This window comes from Molothrus aeneus, chromosome 20 (assembly GCF_037042795.1).
Source record: "Molothrus aeneus isolate 106 chromosome 20, BPBGC_Maene_1.0, whole genome shotgun sequence".
NCBI lineage: Eukaryota > Metazoa > Chordata > Aves > Passeriformes > Icteridae > Molothrus > Molothrus aeneus.
The window spans coordinates 7,150,764-7,167,913 of record NC_089665.1 but is presented as its reverse complement, the minus strand read 5'-3'; the positions used below and the strand labels follow the sequence as shown (position 1 = coordinate 7,167,913).

Genomic DNA, 17,150 nt, shown 5'->3' with positions numbered 1-17,150 from the left:
TAGAAATGAACTCCTCTCCTGTTAGCAGTGTGGTAATGGAACGGATGGAAAAGCCTCGCTCGTGAGGTTACAGAGATGGTGAGATCTTTGGTGGGGTGCAAATCACCATCCCCAGGGCTCTGTGGGACCCCTCAGGCCATTGTTTTTGTTCTGCAGGTGACCCCAACCAGGGCTGAATGCAGGCATTAGGGAGGTCTGCACCCCCAAAGCCCAAAAAGCAGCTGCAGGACCTCAGTTTGCCTTAGGGTGAATTTTTGGGGGTCCCCCCAGCCCTGTGCCAAGGTCTCCATCATCCTTGCTATGTCCTCTTCACCTGGGTTTATACTGAATGGAGGCAATGCTTATGGCAGCAAGAAATCCATTTCCCTAAGCAGCTGGCGTGGGTCAGGAGAGCTCAGTAAAAATTGAATATTCCCTGTGTGGGCTGGGTGGATGGATGGGAAAATTTGGGTCGGGCAATGGCACGGGGAGGGGGAAATGGGGGCTTGGGGAACTGCCTGGCACAGGCTGTGGGAGCTGCCCTGTCTCAGATCCATGCGGCACTGGGGAGGTGGGGAAAAAGGAACTTTGGCCAAGGCTGGGCAAGGATCCGATGCAATGTGATAGGTGTTGGACTCTGCACCCACTGCACCCTTTTCGTCCACTGTACGGTGGGACAGAAGTTTCCCAAAATCCCATCATCCATCTATGCCGGCCTCATTTTTCACCAAGCACAAACCAACACTTAAAAAAGAATTAGGGAGCAATGCTCTTCCCCAGGGAGCTGAGGTAAACACAGCATCTTTCTCTCCCAGCTGCAACGTTGGCTCCATGCATTCTTGCCCCCATTTTCCTCCCCAGACCTCTCCATTCCCAATCCTTTGATGGCACCTGCAAAGAATTGTTTGTTTTCTGTCAAAAGCAACAGCGGCTGAAGGCAGCCCCTCATTAGCAGTCCAGGTACATGCCTGGGGATGCATCAGGCAGATTAAAATTATTTGAATATCATAATATTAGAAACTTCAATTTGGCCTCAAAATGCTCATCTTCCGAGCCCTACCAGGGCTTTGCTGCATTAAACATTGATGGCGCTACTGGCGGATCAAAGTTTTGGGTTTAGAGCTGAAAGTGCTTTGCAGAAGAGCCGGCAGCACCCCTGGGATGAGAAGGATCCCAGCATCACTCCCAGCCCTGCTCCCACCACAGCCCTGGGGCTGGTGGCACAGCAGACAGTGCCACGGAGCTGGTGGCACTCAGCCCATGACGTGGGACTGGCTGCTGCTCTCGGCTCCCCATGCCAAGCCATGCCATTCTCCATGGCAGGAATGATGCAAAGCAGGACCTGGGATTAAAATTAACCCCCCAGTGGAGCTGGCTGCGTGGGCTGTGTGTGTAGCGGGGCTGGCCGGGCTGCAGGGGATTCGGCGAGGCGAAGCCATCTGGGCTTTTGGAGGGGTGGGCAGGGGGTTATTAAACAAAGAGGTGGTTTTTTTTTAATATATTTTTAACACCCACAAGAGCTGTCCATCAGCCAACATGGAGCTGCTTGGTGCCGGTGCCAGCACCATCTGCCCACTGCAGGGCTGGCTGCCCTCCGGGACCCCGAGGCAGGGGGCTGGGAAGGGGCTCTTGGAACCCCATCACAAAGAATACCGGCCCCTCCCTGTGCTGCTCGGGTGCAGGCGTCTCTGCTTGGAGGATGATGAGCCCAGCCCTAATTTGGGCTATTTAGGGATGGGGAAGAGGAGGCTGGGGGAAGGGAGGTGGCTGTGGTGAGAGTTCTGTAGGGTGGGGAGGCAGGATATGGTGAGGTGGGCACCGAGCACCTTTCCCACAGCCCTCGCTGGCTCCCACCCCGAAGGTTTGCCGGGATTCGGGGAGGAAGGGGGGGTTAGGCGATCCCCCTCCCCCAGCCTTCACCGCCAGCTTTAGCGGGCGCCGCACACGAAGAGTTACGGCGTGGGGGTGGGGTAGCAGGGAGGAGCCCCCCCCCCCCACCCCCCTCCCAGCCTGCGGGATTGGAGGGCGCCTCGCTCGGAGAGTTACGGCCAGGGGTGGGTGGGGGGAGCCCCCCCTCTTCATCCCTGGAATTAGCGAGCGCCCCACTTCCAGCATCACGGCCGGCCCGCCGCCCTGTCCCTGGGATTGGCGAGCTCGGAGCGTTACGGCTCGGGGGGGATTTGAGGGGGAGGCGGGCAGAGCCCCCTCCCTCGCTCCGCACATCCCCGGCACCGGGTGTGCGCCGCGCTCGGAGCATTACGGCGAGGGGGGGGCTGCGAGGGAGGCGGGGAGAGCCCCCCCCCCCCCCCCCGATCCTTGGATTGGTGTGCGCCGCGCTCGGAGCATTACGGGCCCCCCCCTCCGCCGTCCCCGGTATCGGCGGGCGCCGCTCGGGGCGCCGCCGCCGCCGCCGCGCCCGCAGCGGAGCTGTCCGCGGTGCTGACCGCCGCCGGCCATGGGCCCGCCGCCCGCGCTGCTCCTGCCGCTCCTCGCCGCGCTGCTCCGCGCCCCGGCACACGGTAAGCGCCCACCGACACTCCCGGGTCATCCCCACCGTGCATACCGACCACCCTGCGCTACCGGGTGGCCTCAACCCGCCTCCGCCGCCGTCAAACTTTGCCAACTCGTGCTCGCCCCCCGGTGTGGAGGGGACGCTCCCCGTTTTCCCCCGGCGAACCGAGAATCCCTCCCCACCCCCTCCTCGTTTTCCGCCCCTCCGGGGACGCGCACGGCGCTTTGCAGCCGGGCTGGTGCAACGCCGCCCCCGGCAGGCTCCGGCGGCAGCCCCTCTGCCGGTGTTACCGGAGGGGGGAGCATCGCCGCACCGGGGGCTGGGCAGGCACGGCGGCCCCGCTCCCGCGGTCACCGAGCCCTTCGAGCCGCCCTCGGACTGGCTACGCCGTGAGCCGGTCCCTCCGTGCCGTCCCCACTGCCGGGTGGGGGGCACCGGGGGCATTTGGTTCTTTCCCCCTCTCTCCCCTGTTGGGGTGACCCCTCCAGCTCCGCGAGGATCGCAGGGTGGCGAGTGCTGGTTCGCCAGGGAGAGCAGCCAACACCCAGCTCGGCTCCTTGTCCCTGCCACCCGTGGGGCACCGGCAGTCTCGATGCCTCGTGGCTCCGCTGCCCCAAAAAATAGGATTGGGGACCTTCCAAAGCTTGGGGAGCTCTGTCGGGGATTGGGGTGCCCCGGAGCAGTGTGGCCAGGCATGGGGCGATGGGCGGGTCGTGGTCCAGCCCCGGTGGGATGCGGGATGGGGGCACCGGCTGCAGGCAGCAGCCGTGCGGGGAGTTACATAAACTCCCCATCTGGCGGCGGAGCCCAGGCGGGGAAGGGCGCCGTGGCCCTGCGCCCGCTGCTATTCCCAGCTCGCCCTGCTGCCTGGGGCTGCTGCCACTGCCTTCCTCCTTGGGAGAGGCAGAGGATGGGGACAGCGCGTGGGGCAATGCCACGGAACCCCCATCTCCTGCCCTGCTGGGGGGGCAGCAGGACTGGAATGGGGGGTCCACATCTGTGGGTCTGTCCTGGGAGCAGGGCGCTGAGCAGGGCAGATTTCCCCCAAGGGAGGCTTGGTGCTTACTGTGTCAGTTTAATGATTTCTAATGAGCAATTACCTCTAGTCAGTCCCCTAATTTCTGAATATCAATAAAGTTAATTAAACACTGCATGTGCATTTCCCAGAGTCTTAAAAGTAGGGATGCCCTGGGAGGTGCTGAGCTTTTCTCAGGGCTGGGACCCATGGGGTCCTGTCCACCCTGTATCCCCTCACCACATACTGGGAGCTTCCTGTGTGGCTCGTGCCTCAAAGTCCCCATCCTCCATCAGGCAGGGCTCCCAGGGGTTCCAGGCAGCAGTGCCAGGCTCAGTGTCACTGTGGCCTTGACTTGGCATGGATGGGCTAGTGCATGATGGGGATGAGCTGTGGGTCAGAGGGACATGGGTTCAGGGAGTCTTGGACCCCTCATCCAGGCTGGGGAGCTTTGTGATGTGGTCTGAGGGGTGGCAGTGCAGGGTCTGATCCTGTCTCTTCTGCCCCAGCTGTGGGGCACCACCAGCCCCTGGTGTCCACAGGGATTTGCCCCAGCAGAAAGTGGGATCTGGACCCCATGGCACTGGTGAAGCCAAGGGGAATGGTGCCAGGCACAGCTCCATCCGCTCTGCCCCACTGCAGCCCCTCTCCCCAGCTCTCCAAAGCCACGGCAGGCCGGGAATTTTTTGTGGGGATCATCTTAGCCATGCTGGAGGAAACTCCTTATAATTTGGGGTCCTGGCAGCCTGGGGCATTAGGAAACAGCACAGGCTGTGGCAGGGGGCACAGGGCCTGGCCATGCCCCCATGAGCTGTGCCACAGCACCCAGCATCAGCCAGCTGCCCTGTACCCATAGGGGTGATGTAGTCGGGGGACATGGTGGCCCTGGGGGTGTGGGTGCTGCCTGGGGTCTTGGTGTGAGGAGGGGGCTGGGGAAGGAGGCGGGTGCCTGCTCCAGTAATTACACTCAGCGCGTGTGCTCGTGCGCTGCGTGCCTCCGAGGAGTTCGTCACCGCCACGCTGCCGTGCCGCCAGGCCAGGATTATCTGGATAATGCTCTTAAGCCAGGGAGCGGGAGGGCAGGGCTGTCCCCAGGGGATGTGGGGCGCAGGCTGAGCCAGGCACCCCCAGCACTGCCCGGAGCCTGACTGCCGCAGGGATCATCCGGGGGTTTGCAGTGGTGGGGATGGATTCAGTGCAGGGTGCTGTGCCAGGCAGGGCTGGAGCAGAGCGGTGGGAGTGTGGGGGAAAATGGGGTGCAAAGAACCTTGAGCAAGGGCATGACAAGGGCACCCCCAGGCCTGGTTTGAAGCAGTAGAGAGCCCCCACCCTTTTCTGTGCTGCTGGAGGGACCCCCAGGCTGGCACGGGGCTCCTGGATCTGTCACTCCCTGCTGGGGTGGGGGCTGAGGCTGACCCTGGCTGTGGGGTCCCCTGGGAGCTCCAACAGCCCCCAGGGGAGGTGGATGAAGTTGTGTCTCCAGCACCTCTGACGGGAGAGGATAATTTCGCCTCCAATCAATTCTTTAAATGCGCACAATTGAAAGATTGCCTCTGAAAGCTGCCTATAACCAGGGAGGTAATGGATTCCCTCCAGTCGCAGGCAGGAGCTTGGAAGTGGCAGCATCCTTTCCTCCTGCTGCTGGGGACGTGGGGACAGCCGGAGGGCCAGCACTGCTCCCACCATGAGCAACCTCGGGTGGGTGAAGGGGCTGCCTGCACCCCTCAGAGGCAGCTGGGGGTGCCTCTGTCTGCCTGGCTCGCTGCCAGCCTGCCCTGTGCTGAGACCTGGCACTGCTCATCACATCCTCCGAGGTGCCAGGGGGTGCCATTGGCCAAGGCTTGGGATCTGCTCGGCCCCCAACCTGCAGGAGAGGCAGCAGGAGGAGCCAGCCTGCATGCTCGCTGTGCCAGTAGGAATTATTACATATATAATTTAAATGCAGTAACGAGCTGTGCTGAAGGGATCAAATATTAATCAGCTGCAAGAGCGCTGCTCTGACCCTGTGAAAATGGAGAGAGGTGCTTGAAATGCCAGATCAGCCAGTGGTGGGAGATGAGCGAGGGGATGCTTGGGCAGAGCAGGCTCTGGTGGTCCCCACATACCCAGGGGGGTGGCAGCAAGGGGCAATGTTGGCTGTAAGATCAGTCCTGAGTGGCTTCCAGAACTGACTGGTTCATCCTCTAGGAAAAGCTGCGCTTTGGCAGGATGCAGGGCTGGCTGAAGAGCCATGGGGGCAGCTGAAACGCTGGCTCTGGCAGGAGCAGGCGGCGATGGGAGGGGATGGTGTCTGCAGGAAGTATGACATGGCTGAGCAGCCCAGCGCGGAGCCCGACAAGCAGCTCTCGCTCGCCTCCCGCAACCGATTTCAATTACTGTCTCTGGCAGTGGGCGGAGGGAAGGGGAGACGGGAGCTGGGTGGGCAGCATGGCCCTGCTCACCCTGCCTGACTCCTGCCCACGCTGGGCAGGCACCCCCAGCACCCAGGGGTGCCCCGAGGGCTGGGTGCCCCTCTGCCCCCCAGAGGGGTGAGCTGTGCTGGGTCCTGGGGGAGACCAGAGCTTGCACAGAGCCCCAGGGGGGCCTGGCACCCTCATCATGGCCAGAGTGGGGTGGCACAGAGCGGGTGCTGCCCAGCAGTGGGATATCCATCACAGGAAATCCTGGGGGAGAGGCTGATTTAGGTGCTGTGAGCCCAGGGAGGGAGGACATGGCACCGCACAGCGCTCGGGTCTGAAATAGCAGCAGACATACAATTTATCACCGCTGCTGCCACACAGGGAAATTGCTGTAGAAACCCATTAGCTCCACAGGGAGAATGAGGAAGGGGGATTACATGGGCTGTGGGTGGCCAGGAGGGGACAAGGGCATTGTTGGCACCGTTGGGAAGGGAGGAAAGCCCCGGGGATGGGCACCCAGCTGCCCGCTGGGCACACGGGGGTGCTCCGTGTGTCAGCCGGCGCTCGGCCGCCGCGATGCTCCAGGGAGCCGGTTGCGGTGATGTGACATGTGTCAGCGGGTAAATGACTGTTCAATTCAAGGAGAATTGCAAAACATACAAGGTCAAACGCTTCCCCGCCAGCGCTGCCATGAATATTAAAGCCGAGCTCCTCCGGTAGCTGCCAGGGCTGGCGGCCGCACCCGCCCGCAGCGTCCCCGGGCACCGGGGCAGCCCGTGGGGTCCCTGCTCCAGCTGCTCTGACAGTCTCAGCTTGGCCGTGGGCATCTGGGGTCACTGGTGGTGCCAGGGTGGCCATGGGATGGCAGGACGTGGATGCCAGCATCGGTGCCAGCTTGCCATGCTGGGTGCCAGTGGTTTGGCTGTGGTGACAGCTGGTGGCAGAGGAGCTGGCTGCACAGTCCTGCCCGTGCCCACCTGCCCCTGCCTTCACCCTCACACCATCTGTGTGCCCCTGCCTGCACCCACCCACCCAGCCACACCTGCATCCACCCACCCAGCCTGCCTGTATCCAGACAATGCCTGAATTCCCTCGCTGCCTACACCTGCCCACCCACCACCTGCACCCACCTGGATTCCCTGCCTGCTCCTGCCCACGCTGCCTTCACACCTGGAAGCAAACCCAGGTGTCGGCTGCCTGACAGCTCATTCATCACAGCTGCAGGCCCTGACCACGGGGGCAAAGCCAGATTGGATTTTAAATTAGAAAATAAACCTAGAATCTTGTGAGGCCCAGCCCCTGCCCTCACCCTGTGCCCGCCTGCACCTCCTGCTGCCCCCTCCTACGGATGGGGAAACTGAGGCACGGAGCAGCACTGTGCCACGGATGCTCCTGGGGCCACTGAGGGCCCTGCCCCGTCCCTCCCCGAGCCGGGCGCTGTGTTATTGCTGTCTTGGCGGGCAGCATCGATCGGGGCTCCCTGGGCGGCCGCGTGCCGCCTTATTTATTTATTGGTGACAGCAGGCGGCATCGATCCCCGATCCCCGCCGGGGGCCCCGCCCGCCGCAGCCGGCTTAGTCTCTGGCATCTCCCGGCTGCTGTTAATAAACTCCCACCCGACAAAGCCAATGGGAGGGATTAGGACCCCATCCCGGCTCTGACCGTGGCCAGCATGCCGAGTTACCCTGGCAGGTAGGTGGCTGCTGGGGTTTGGCAGCCCCTCTGCCCAGCCCGAGTTCAGCGGGGTCCCTGCTGGCCGCCAGGGCCCGCAGGGTGTGTGCTGGGTAGCCAGGCCCACGTCAGCAGTCCCTGGTCACCTTGGGGACATGGGAGGGACATCGCTGTGGCGCTGGAGATAAGCTGCTTAGAGACGTCTGTGGAGGTGGAGGATGTAATTCTGTGGTGCTCACGGGGCAAGGGTGGCAGCAGCTGGGCACCCCCTGCCTTCCCGCGGTGTGCTGAGCATCCTGCATCCCCAGAGAGCCCAGGGTCCCAAGCATCCCCTAGTGCCAAGAGCATCCTGTGGCACCCAGAGCCCCACACAGAGCCCAGGGCAGTGCCTGGTGCCAGGAGCGCCCAGCCCAGGGTGCTCAGTGTCCAGATGGGAGTTGCTGTGGGATCCTTGCAGTGAGGCCTGGCCTAAGCCAGTAACCCCCATGGGGACCTCTGTGCCCCCCAGCACCCCGGGCAGGTGAGATGCTCATGGACAGCAGTGTCCAGGGGGCTGGGTGGGCATCTCCAGCCCAGCCTTCACCACACAGGGCAGTGGTGGTGGTGTAGGGCCCAGCCCTGAGCGCTAATCTGCCATTAAAGCCCAACGGAGATTTTGGCACCCTTCAGTATAAACTCATTAACTTTTATGTTCTAATAAACGGATCCCATTAAAATATAATTCTGGCCTTGCTGGGGGGCAAGCAAACCCCTTGGAGCTGGTGTGGGCAGGTATCCCTGCTGTGCCTGTGTGCCCAGGGCATTATCACCGTCCCTGTGCGATGGCAGGGGTTTGCTGGGGACAAGGGGTGGGTAGCAGCGGTGTGAGGACGCCTGCCAGCACCCAGCAGCTCCCCACTACGCTGCACACCCAAGATAATGTCTCTTAATAGTCCCTTAAAAGCAGCATTCGCAGAGTAATTAATCTTCGCGGGGCCCTGCCCTGCTACGGATAGGGATAATTAGCCGGTAATTGGCAGTATCGTGTCATCAGTGCCTGTGCACGGCGGCAAGACGTGCCCACGCTGCCGTGGCCTCAGAGGGATGCTGGGTGTCACCATGGCACCCCCTCTGCCGTGCCACTGAGCTGTGCCCAGTGAGAGGGGACGGTGCTGTGCCAGATCCAGGAGTGGGAGATGCTGGGTGACTCATTAGGGCTGATTAAATTATTTTATTTTTGGTCTAAAGGCCGTAAGCTGCTGGGCTGGGCATGCTGGGGATTTGTTCAGGGACTAATGCCTGGGAGGGACAGGGGGCTGTGACAGGGGGATCCCTGTGGTTGTGGGTGGGAGAGGGGGGAGCATCGATGGGATAGGGGGTTCCCTACAGCCTCACACTGCTCAGGGACAGGGACAGCCTGGCTGGAAGGAAGCTGAGCTCTCTGGCAGCCTGGAGAAGGGTGCAAGTGTCCAGGCCCCTGTGACATCCCTGGTCATGGCAGTCGTGGTAATCACCTGCACGTCTGCACCCTGGGAACATGCAGACCCAGGAGAACCTTGGCACGGGATAGCCACCTCTGTGGGGAAGGATAACCTGAGATCAGGGACACCCAGAGCCAGGGCTGTCCCCATCCGGGCTGGCTCACATGAGGAGTGGGCACCCTTTCACATGGTACAACTGCAGATGTGCATTAATTAGCCAGGGCTTAATTGCTAGGGCTGCCCCCAGTGAAGGGCGTGCTGGGGAGAGGGTGCAATGATCCCGCTGCATGTGGTTGATACATTTGTTTGCCATCCTGGTTTTGAGGGAATATTGGTGTGCAGGGAAGCGTCAGCCCCTGGAGCAGCACCGACCTGTGGTGCAGGGTCAGTCCATGGGAAGTGCTGGTCCCCAGAGCAGCACAGGTCCGTGGCACTCCCCAGAGCTGCATCCACACCTGATACAGCACAGTCCATGTCCAGGCTCTGCTTCCAGGTGCCACTGAGGGCACAGTGCTGGACTGTGATGAAGCATCACCCCCTGGTGCATCACCAGTCCCCCGTTCCCTCTCAATCCCCAACACAGCATCACTCCACAGGTTCCCCAGAATCCCACACTCTTTCCTCCCTCCAGGCTTCAACGGGCTGGCGAGTAAGGCTGGGGAGAGCGCTGAGGTGGAGCCGACGGCGCTGCCCACGGAGCCGGCGGAGCGGGAGGCGGAGGCTCGCTTTGTGAGCACCGCGCCCACGCTCAAGATCCTCAACCACCACCCGCTGCTGGAGGACCTGCTGCACGAAGCCTTCCTCAAGAAGGACTACCTGGCCCAGGCGCCGTTCCTGCCCGCTGGGGCGGGCCCCCTCCTCCCTGGTGGTGCCCTCCAGCCGGCCCCCGGCCCCCCAGAACCCGAGCCCTCCCCTCGCACCCCTGCCCTGCCCCGGCCCGCCTTCCCCACTGACCCGCTGACCACGCCGGCAGGGCGCCCCGGGCCATGGGGGGAGGCGTGGGGGGCTGTGCCAAGTGCAGACCCCTCATGGTCCCCCTCTGGGGTGCCAGAGTCAAGCACTGCATCCCCCAGCCAGGCACCCACCACGCCCAGCACATCCCTGGCACCCCACGCCGGGGCCACTGTGGTGCCTGGGGATGAGGAAGGGACCACCACCACCTCCACCATCACCACCACCACTGTCACCACGCTGCAGGGGCCAGGTGAGCGGCAGGGAGGGAGTCAGGTGGAACTAGGGTGGAGTGAGGCTAAGCTGGGGTTTCTTCTGTCACCAGCTCCCTGCAACCGGACGCTGGCGGGTCCCGAGGGCTGGCTGGTGTCCCCAGAGCCAGCCGGTGTCCCCTATGATGGCAGCCTGGACTGCACCTACACCATCTCTGTCTACCCTGGCTATGGTGTGGAGCTCAAGGTGAGCTGAGGGTGGGCCAGGGTGGCAAGTGGCCACAGACGGGTGTGGCCTGTCCCCTACTCTGTGCCACGGCTGTGTGTCTGTGCAGGGTGCACAAACACATGGTCATGTCCTTGTTCTTGTCCCCATGCCTCTGTCCCCAAGCCAAGAGAGCTGGCTCAGGACATTGCCTTCCCTCCTGGCACAGGGATGTGGGTACATGAGCTGCTGGGATGCCCCAGGATGCTCTGTGCCCACCAGCTGCTGTGCCTGGCACCCCTCACAAAGAAGTGCTGTGAGATTTAATTAACGAGGTCCTAATGGAGAAGGTGTGAGCAGTGCCAGCAGGTGCCAAGCTGTGCTGCAGGACCAGGAACACCCAGCACCCATCTGCCAGGAGCAGAGGCTGACAGCAAACCCTGCTGTGCTGAGCCCTTGTGCTGCTCCCATCAGTGGCACGTGGCCACGTGTCCCCATCTCTGCTGAGGCCACCACAGGGCTTGTGGAAAGCTGGTGGTGAGCCAGAGGCAGCAACTCCACCACCAGCCCTGCTCTAGCAGCCCACACTCACCAGTGCTGCTGCTCCTCACCATGCAGCATGGCTTAATTAGCATCATTAATAGCAAATTGCTCCAGAGGGTGAGGCTGGCTGTCTGCAAGGCTGCCAGCGTGGGCCCGGCTGTGCTGTGGTGCTCTGGCAGAGCTGGGCCCTGCTGCTCTTGGCGTGGGGGATGATTTATGGCCCTGCTAACCATGTTTGAAAGGTGCTGCCCTGCACAGACAAGCTCCAGCGGGCTATTGACCGCAGAGAAGCCACTCAAGGGCCAGCTCCCAGTCAGGTGCTGGGTCATGCTGAGGTGGTGACACTTGTGTCCCCTGCAGGTAGAGAACATCAGCCTGGCAGAAGGGGAGACACTGACGGTGGAGAGCGCGGGAGGGCTGGAGCCCAACCTCCTGGCCAATGAGTCCTTCTTGCTGCGGGGCCAGGTCATCCGCAGCCCGGCCAACCTCCTCACCCTCCGCTTCCAGAGCCCCCGGCCCCCCAGCCCTGGCTCCTACCACTTCCACTACCAAGGTATGGGGCTCAGAACCCTCTGTACCCGCTGGGAGCTTCCCTGCCAGCATCGTGCTAATTTGGATTGTGGTGATGCACCGGGAGTTTATCTGAGTTTTAAGCAGGCACTGACTAGGTGAGGAATGCTCATGGAGAGCTAATTTGCCTTAGCAGTTATGGATTCATTGAGCATAATTTTCAGCATCCATAGGCACTGTGTCACTCGAGCCCTGCCACACCCAGGCATTTCCAGGGCTCTGGGGAGGCAGCTTTTGGGTTCTGGGGGGATCCATTGCTCCTCAACCTTAGTAACAACACCACCCGCCCCCAGCCTACCTGCTGAGCTGCCCCTTCCCAGCACGGCCGGCTTTCGGGGAGGTCTCGGTGAGCAGCCTGCACCCCGGTGGGGACGCCCGTTTCCGCTGCTCCACGGGATACCAGCTGCAGGGCGCCCGCCGGCTCGTCTGCCGCAACGCCACCCGCCCCTTCTGGAGCGCCCGCGAGCCCCTCTGCCTCGGTGAGCACCAGCATCTCGGGGACAAGGGACAGCTGGTGTGGCACTGCCACCCACTGACAGTGCCTCTCCCGCAGCGGCGTGTGGCGGGGTGGTCCGGAACGCCACCGTGGGACGCATTGTGTCACCCGGCTTTCCCGGGAACTACAGCAACAACCTGACCTGCCACTGGCTGCTGGAAGCGCCGGATGGCCACCGCCTGCACCTCCACTTCGAGAAGGTGTCACTGGCAGAGGATGATGACAGGTTTGGCTCAAACTGGCGGGGCAGGAGTGTGGGAGCACTCTGGGGCAGCCCTTCACGGGGCTGTGTTCGAGGATGAGTGCTCTTGGCTATATCCAAGGATGGGTGCCATTGGCCACATCCAAGGATGGGATCTGCCATGGCTGGGTGCCATTAGTCGTATTTAAGGATGGGTGTTTCTTGCCATGGCCGAGTGTGGCTACCTTTGGCCATTGGCCACGGTCAAGGACAGGTGCTCTTGGCCATATCCAAGGAAGATAACCTCTGGCCATGCCCAAGGATGGTGCTGTTGGAAATGGCCGGGGTTGGAGGCCACCATCCATGCCCAAGCATGGCTGCTGTTGGCCATGGCCAGCAGTGCACCCTGCCCTTGTCATGCCTTGGCAGGCTCATCATCCGCAACGGCAACAACGTGGAGGCACCGCCGGTGTACGACTCCTACGAGGTGGAGTACCTGCCCATCGAGGGGCTGCTCAGCACCGGCCGCCACTTCTTCGTGGAGCTCACCACCGACAGCAGCGGGGCCGCAGCGGGCATGGCGCTGCGCTATGAGGGTATGGGGCCAAGGGTGCAGCGGGTGACCCAAACACCCCTGTGCCCACCTGGCCCCCGCAGACCTTTGCCCCTGTGCCCGCAGCCTTCGAGCAGGGGCATTGCTACGAGCCCTTCGTCAAGTATGGGAACTTCACGGCCAGCGATCCCCGGTACCCCGTGGGCACCACGGTGGAGTTCAGCTGTGACCCTGGCTACACTCTGGAGCAGGGCTCCACCATCATCGAGTGTGTTGACCCCAGTGACCCGCAGTGGAATGAGACAGAACCAGCGTGCCGTGGTGGGTGCTGGTGCTGGAGGGTGCCAGGGGTTGGTGTGGATGGGGCGTGAGAGATACTGCAGCCACCGTGCTGCTGAGTGTGGTGGAGCTGAGGGACATGGTGGGTGCTGGATGTGGGATGCTGGAGTGGGTGGGTGCCCCATGGCAGTGCCAAGGCTGGCGTGTGCCCACAGCGGTGTGCAGCGGGGAGCTGACGGACACAGCCGGAGTGGTGCTGTCACCCAACTGGCCAGAGGCCTACGGCAAAGGCCAGGACTGCATCTGGGGGCTGCACGTGGAGGAGGACAAGCGCATCATGCTGGATGTCCGTGTGTGAGTGCTGGGATGGGATGGGGATGGTGGGATATGGCGGATCTGTGCCCTCCCTGCCCTCATGGCCCCACTGCCCCAGGCTGCGGCTGGGCTCGGGGGACATGCTGACCTTCTACGACGGGGACGACCTGACGGCGCGCATCCTGGGCCAGTACACGGGCGCCCGCGGCCGCTTCAAGCTCTACGCATCCACTGCCGATGTCACTGTGCAGTTCCAGTCTGACCCCGGTGCCGGGGCCTTCGCCTACCGGCAGGGCTTTGTCATCCACTTCTCCGGTGAGGCCCATGGCAGGACAGTGCCCCCGGTGTCCTCAGTGTCCCCACTGCCCTACTCAGCCTTCCGTGCCCACAGAGGTTCCCCGTAATGACACCTGCCCTGAGCTGCCGGACATTGCCAATGGGTGGAAGACGTCCTCACAGCCAGAGCTCCTCCATGGCACTGTGGTGACATTCCATTGCTACCCTGGCTTCCAGCTGACTGGCACTGACCTCCTGATGTGTCACTGGGACCTGACGTGGAGCGGTGACCTGCCCTCCTGCGAGCGGGGTGAGTGGTGCCCACCAGTGACCCCCCTGCCCTGCAGCTCAGTCCCATCCACCATCACCACTGGTCACTCCTGCCTGCAGTGACAACCTGCCGGGACCCTGGCGATGCTGAGCACAGCCGCAGGGTGGTCTCCAACCCTAAATTCCCGGTGGGAGCCACCGTGCAGTACGTCTGTGACAAGGGCTACGTCCTGGCGGGCGCCGGGACCCTCACCTGCCATGACCGCGCCGCGGGGGGACCCAAGTGGAGTGACCGCCTCCCCAAGTGCATCCGTGAGTTGGGCGTCCCCTCCTCGGGCGTATCCCCCGAGCCGATGGCGAGCGCTGACGCCACCGTCCCACTGCCTCGCAGCGGAGACCTACGAGCCCTGCCACAACCCCGGCGTGCCGGCGGGCGGGCGGCAGAGCCCGGAGCGGCGGCTGTACCCGGCGGGAGCCACCCTGCACTTCTCCTGCACGGCCGGCCGGGCGCTGCTGGGCGAGAGCAGCCTGCGCTGCCTGCCCGGGCACCCCTCACGCTGGAGCGGCTCCCCTCCCATCTGCAAGGCGGGTGAGACGAGCACCCCCCACCCCAGCACCCCGCCGGCACCGCTCAGCACCCCACTTCTCACTCCTGCTGTTGGTTTCTTTCTTCCGCCTCCTCCAGCCTCCTACGATGAGTTTTACAGCAACCGCAACCTGGATGGTAAGGGCGAGCGTGTTTTGGGGTGCCAGAGCGTGGAGGGGCACCCGGGGTGCGGCCGATGTGGGGTGTCCTCTGGGTGAGCCCCCAATTCTCCCTCCCGGACAGCTGTGGCCAAGGCTGTGCCCTCGGGGACAACGCTGGAGGGCACCAACGTGGCCATCGCTGTCTTCCTGCCCGTGCTGGTGGTGGCCCTGCTCATCGGGGGCATTTATCTCTACTTCTCCAAGTGAGTGGCCCCCTGTGACCCCCATGGGGCCCCATGGCCCCCCAGTGCCCACTGTAGCTGCCCTTTCCCCACAGGCTCCAGGGGAAGCCGGCCCTGCAGCTGCCCCTGGCTGGCTCCCACCCCTACGACCACATCACCGTGGAGTCAGCTTTTGACAATCCCACCTATGAGACAGGAGTAAGTACCGGCCCCCACACCCCCCATGTGGGGCTGGGGACCCTGCATTGCATGGGCCACCTGTGCCAGGGGCTGGGACAGGGGTGGGATGGGGTCATGTGTTCCAGGAACTGCACATTAGACAGGACATCCATCCAGGAACAGCACAGGGGGTGGGACATGCACCCAGAGACCACCCGTGGGATGATGGATCTATCCAGGGACTGTTCAGGGATGGACATCCAGTCAGGGACCATGCACAGGATGGACCATCCAGGGACCACATGTGGGGTGGGATATCCATCTAGGCACCACACATTAGTTCAGAAATGAACTAATCAATCAATCCAGGGACCACACACACTGTCTGGGATATCCACCCAAGGACCATGGACAGGATGGACACTGATCCAGGACCCATGTTTGGGATGGGACACACATCCCCAGGGCTCTCTGTAGTCTGGGATGTTCCCCCAGCTCCTTATGGGATGGGAGATGCCCTATCCCTGTCCCCGGCACCCCGTTGCACTGTGTCCAACCCCTTGCAGTCTGTTTTCTTTGCAGGACACGAGGGAATATGAGGTGTCCATCTAGGTGTGGGCAGCGTGGAGCTGGGCGCTGCAGCCACCCCTCCCAGGCCCCTCCGTGCCCGCCGGCCCCTGGCACGGGCTGGGAACACCTCTCCCAAGGAGACTCAAGCCGAGCGCTTGGCAGGACCCACCTGGGCACCGGCCACCCCCCTGCCACCCCCGATCCACCCGGACCCCCGAGGGCTCTGCCCAAGCCCTATTGTCACCCAGCCCCTCGCACTGGGCTCATGAGAGGCTGAGCCAGCCAGGGTCCCCGGACCCCATCCTGCCCCCCTGACCCCTGAGCCAGCCAGGGTCCCCAGATCCTGCCCTGCCCTTCGGGCTCCATCCTTCCCCCAGCGGGAAAACAGCAGCCCCTGCGACGGAGGAGTGACGCAGGCAGGGGGAGCAGCGCTGTGGGGACCCCCAGGTAAGGACAGGGCTCCCCGGGGCTGCAGTGGGGAGGGGACAAAGCCCCGGGGGGTGGGCGAGGGGCTTAGGTGGCCATGTGGGTGCCGCCCCCGCCCTCGCCCCCCACCCAGCGACAGGGCTGGTCCCCCCCCGCAACCCCGTGTCTCCCACCGCCGCCACGCAGGGACGTGTCCCTCCCGTGTCCCCAGCATGCTGCGTGTCCCCCCGGCCCCCGCTTGCTTCGCCCTCTCCGGGGGGGTCCCTTCCGCCACCAGCGTGTCCCCTCCGCGCGTCCCGGCACCCCAGAGTGACGGGGTGGGCAGGGGCACCGGGCATGGCTGTGCCCCCTCCCACCGCCGCGTCCCGCCCGGGCTGGTGACCCCGGCCCCCGCCGCCCCCTCGATCTGGAGGGGATACCGCCCCCCTCCCCATCTTTTGGTTGTTTCATTAATAAAAACTGGTGTTTTAGAAGAAGCGATGGCGTCTTCCTCAGCGGGGCCGGGCAGCTTGGAACGGGGATACACCCACACACATCCCCCAGCGTGGGCCCTGAGCCCACCTCACCGCTACCCCGCTGACATCCCGACCCCCGCCCGTCCCTCCCGTGCTCTCCGAGGGGGGAGACACTGTCGCTTTAAGAGGCGTGGCCTCTGCCGGGGTGACGTCACAAGCAGAGACCGCGCCCCCGCCACCCCGGCGCGCCGCGCGCCGCGCGCCCCCTGCCGACGCGCGCGTGTCCCGCCACCCCGCCCCGCGCCGTTACGTCACTGACGTCCCCGCCGCCCCGCCCGCTCGCTGGAACGTGACGGCCGCCACGCGCCTGCGCGAGAAGAGGGCCGAGAAGGGGCGGGGCGGGGCGGGGAGGCGCTCCGCGCACGCGCAGTGGCTCCGCGTGCGTCCCGCCGCCCCCCCCCCGCCGCCGCCGCCGCCGCCGCCGCGCCAGGTCCGCGCGCGGGAGGCGGTGCGGGACGCGCATGCGCGCGGGGCGGGCGGGGCGGGGGCGCAGAGTGCGCGTGCGTGCGGGGCCCGGAGCGTCGGCGCCGCCTGTGCGCGGGGCGTGCGCGGTGCGTGAGCGGCCGCGGCGGGCGCGGGGCCGCCGCCCCCTCCCTCCCTCACCCACCCACCCCCTGCGCGGCAATGGCAGCGGGCGTCGGGCCCCCCGCGGCCGCCCCCGGGC

General features: G+C 64.0%; 1 protein-coding gene across 2 annotated transcripts; it reads left to right on the top strand.

The window, feature by feature from the left end:
* The first annotated feature begins 2,390 nt into the window (after positions 1–2,390).
* SEZ6 (seizure related 6 homolog) lies at positions 2,391–16,447 on the top strand. Of its 2 annotated transcripts, none has more exons than XM_066563413.1 (17): positions 2,391–2,498; positions 9,668–10,240; positions 10,313–10,446; positions 11,308–11,500; positions 11,811–11,996; positions 12,071–12,239; positions 12,624–12,790; positions 12,874–13,068; positions 13,242–13,380; positions 13,460–13,656; positions 13,733–13,927; positions 14,008–14,199; positions 14,279–14,476; positions 14,573–14,611; positions 14,717–14,837; positions 14,912–15,014; positions 15,558–16,447. In XM_066563413.1, exons 1-17 carry the CDS (start codon positions 2,435–2,437, stop codon positions 15,585–15,587), a joined length of 2,895 nt encoding a protein of 964 aa, XP_066419510.1. In that variant the 5' UTR covers positions 2,391–2,434; the 3' UTR covers positions 15,588–16,447. The 2 variants fall into 2 exon arrangements, with proteins under 2 accessions (XP_066419510.1, XP_066419509.1); XM_066563412.1 differs by having other exon boundaries at positions 15,542–16,447.
* Positions 16,448–17,150: the final 703 nt, after the last annotated feature.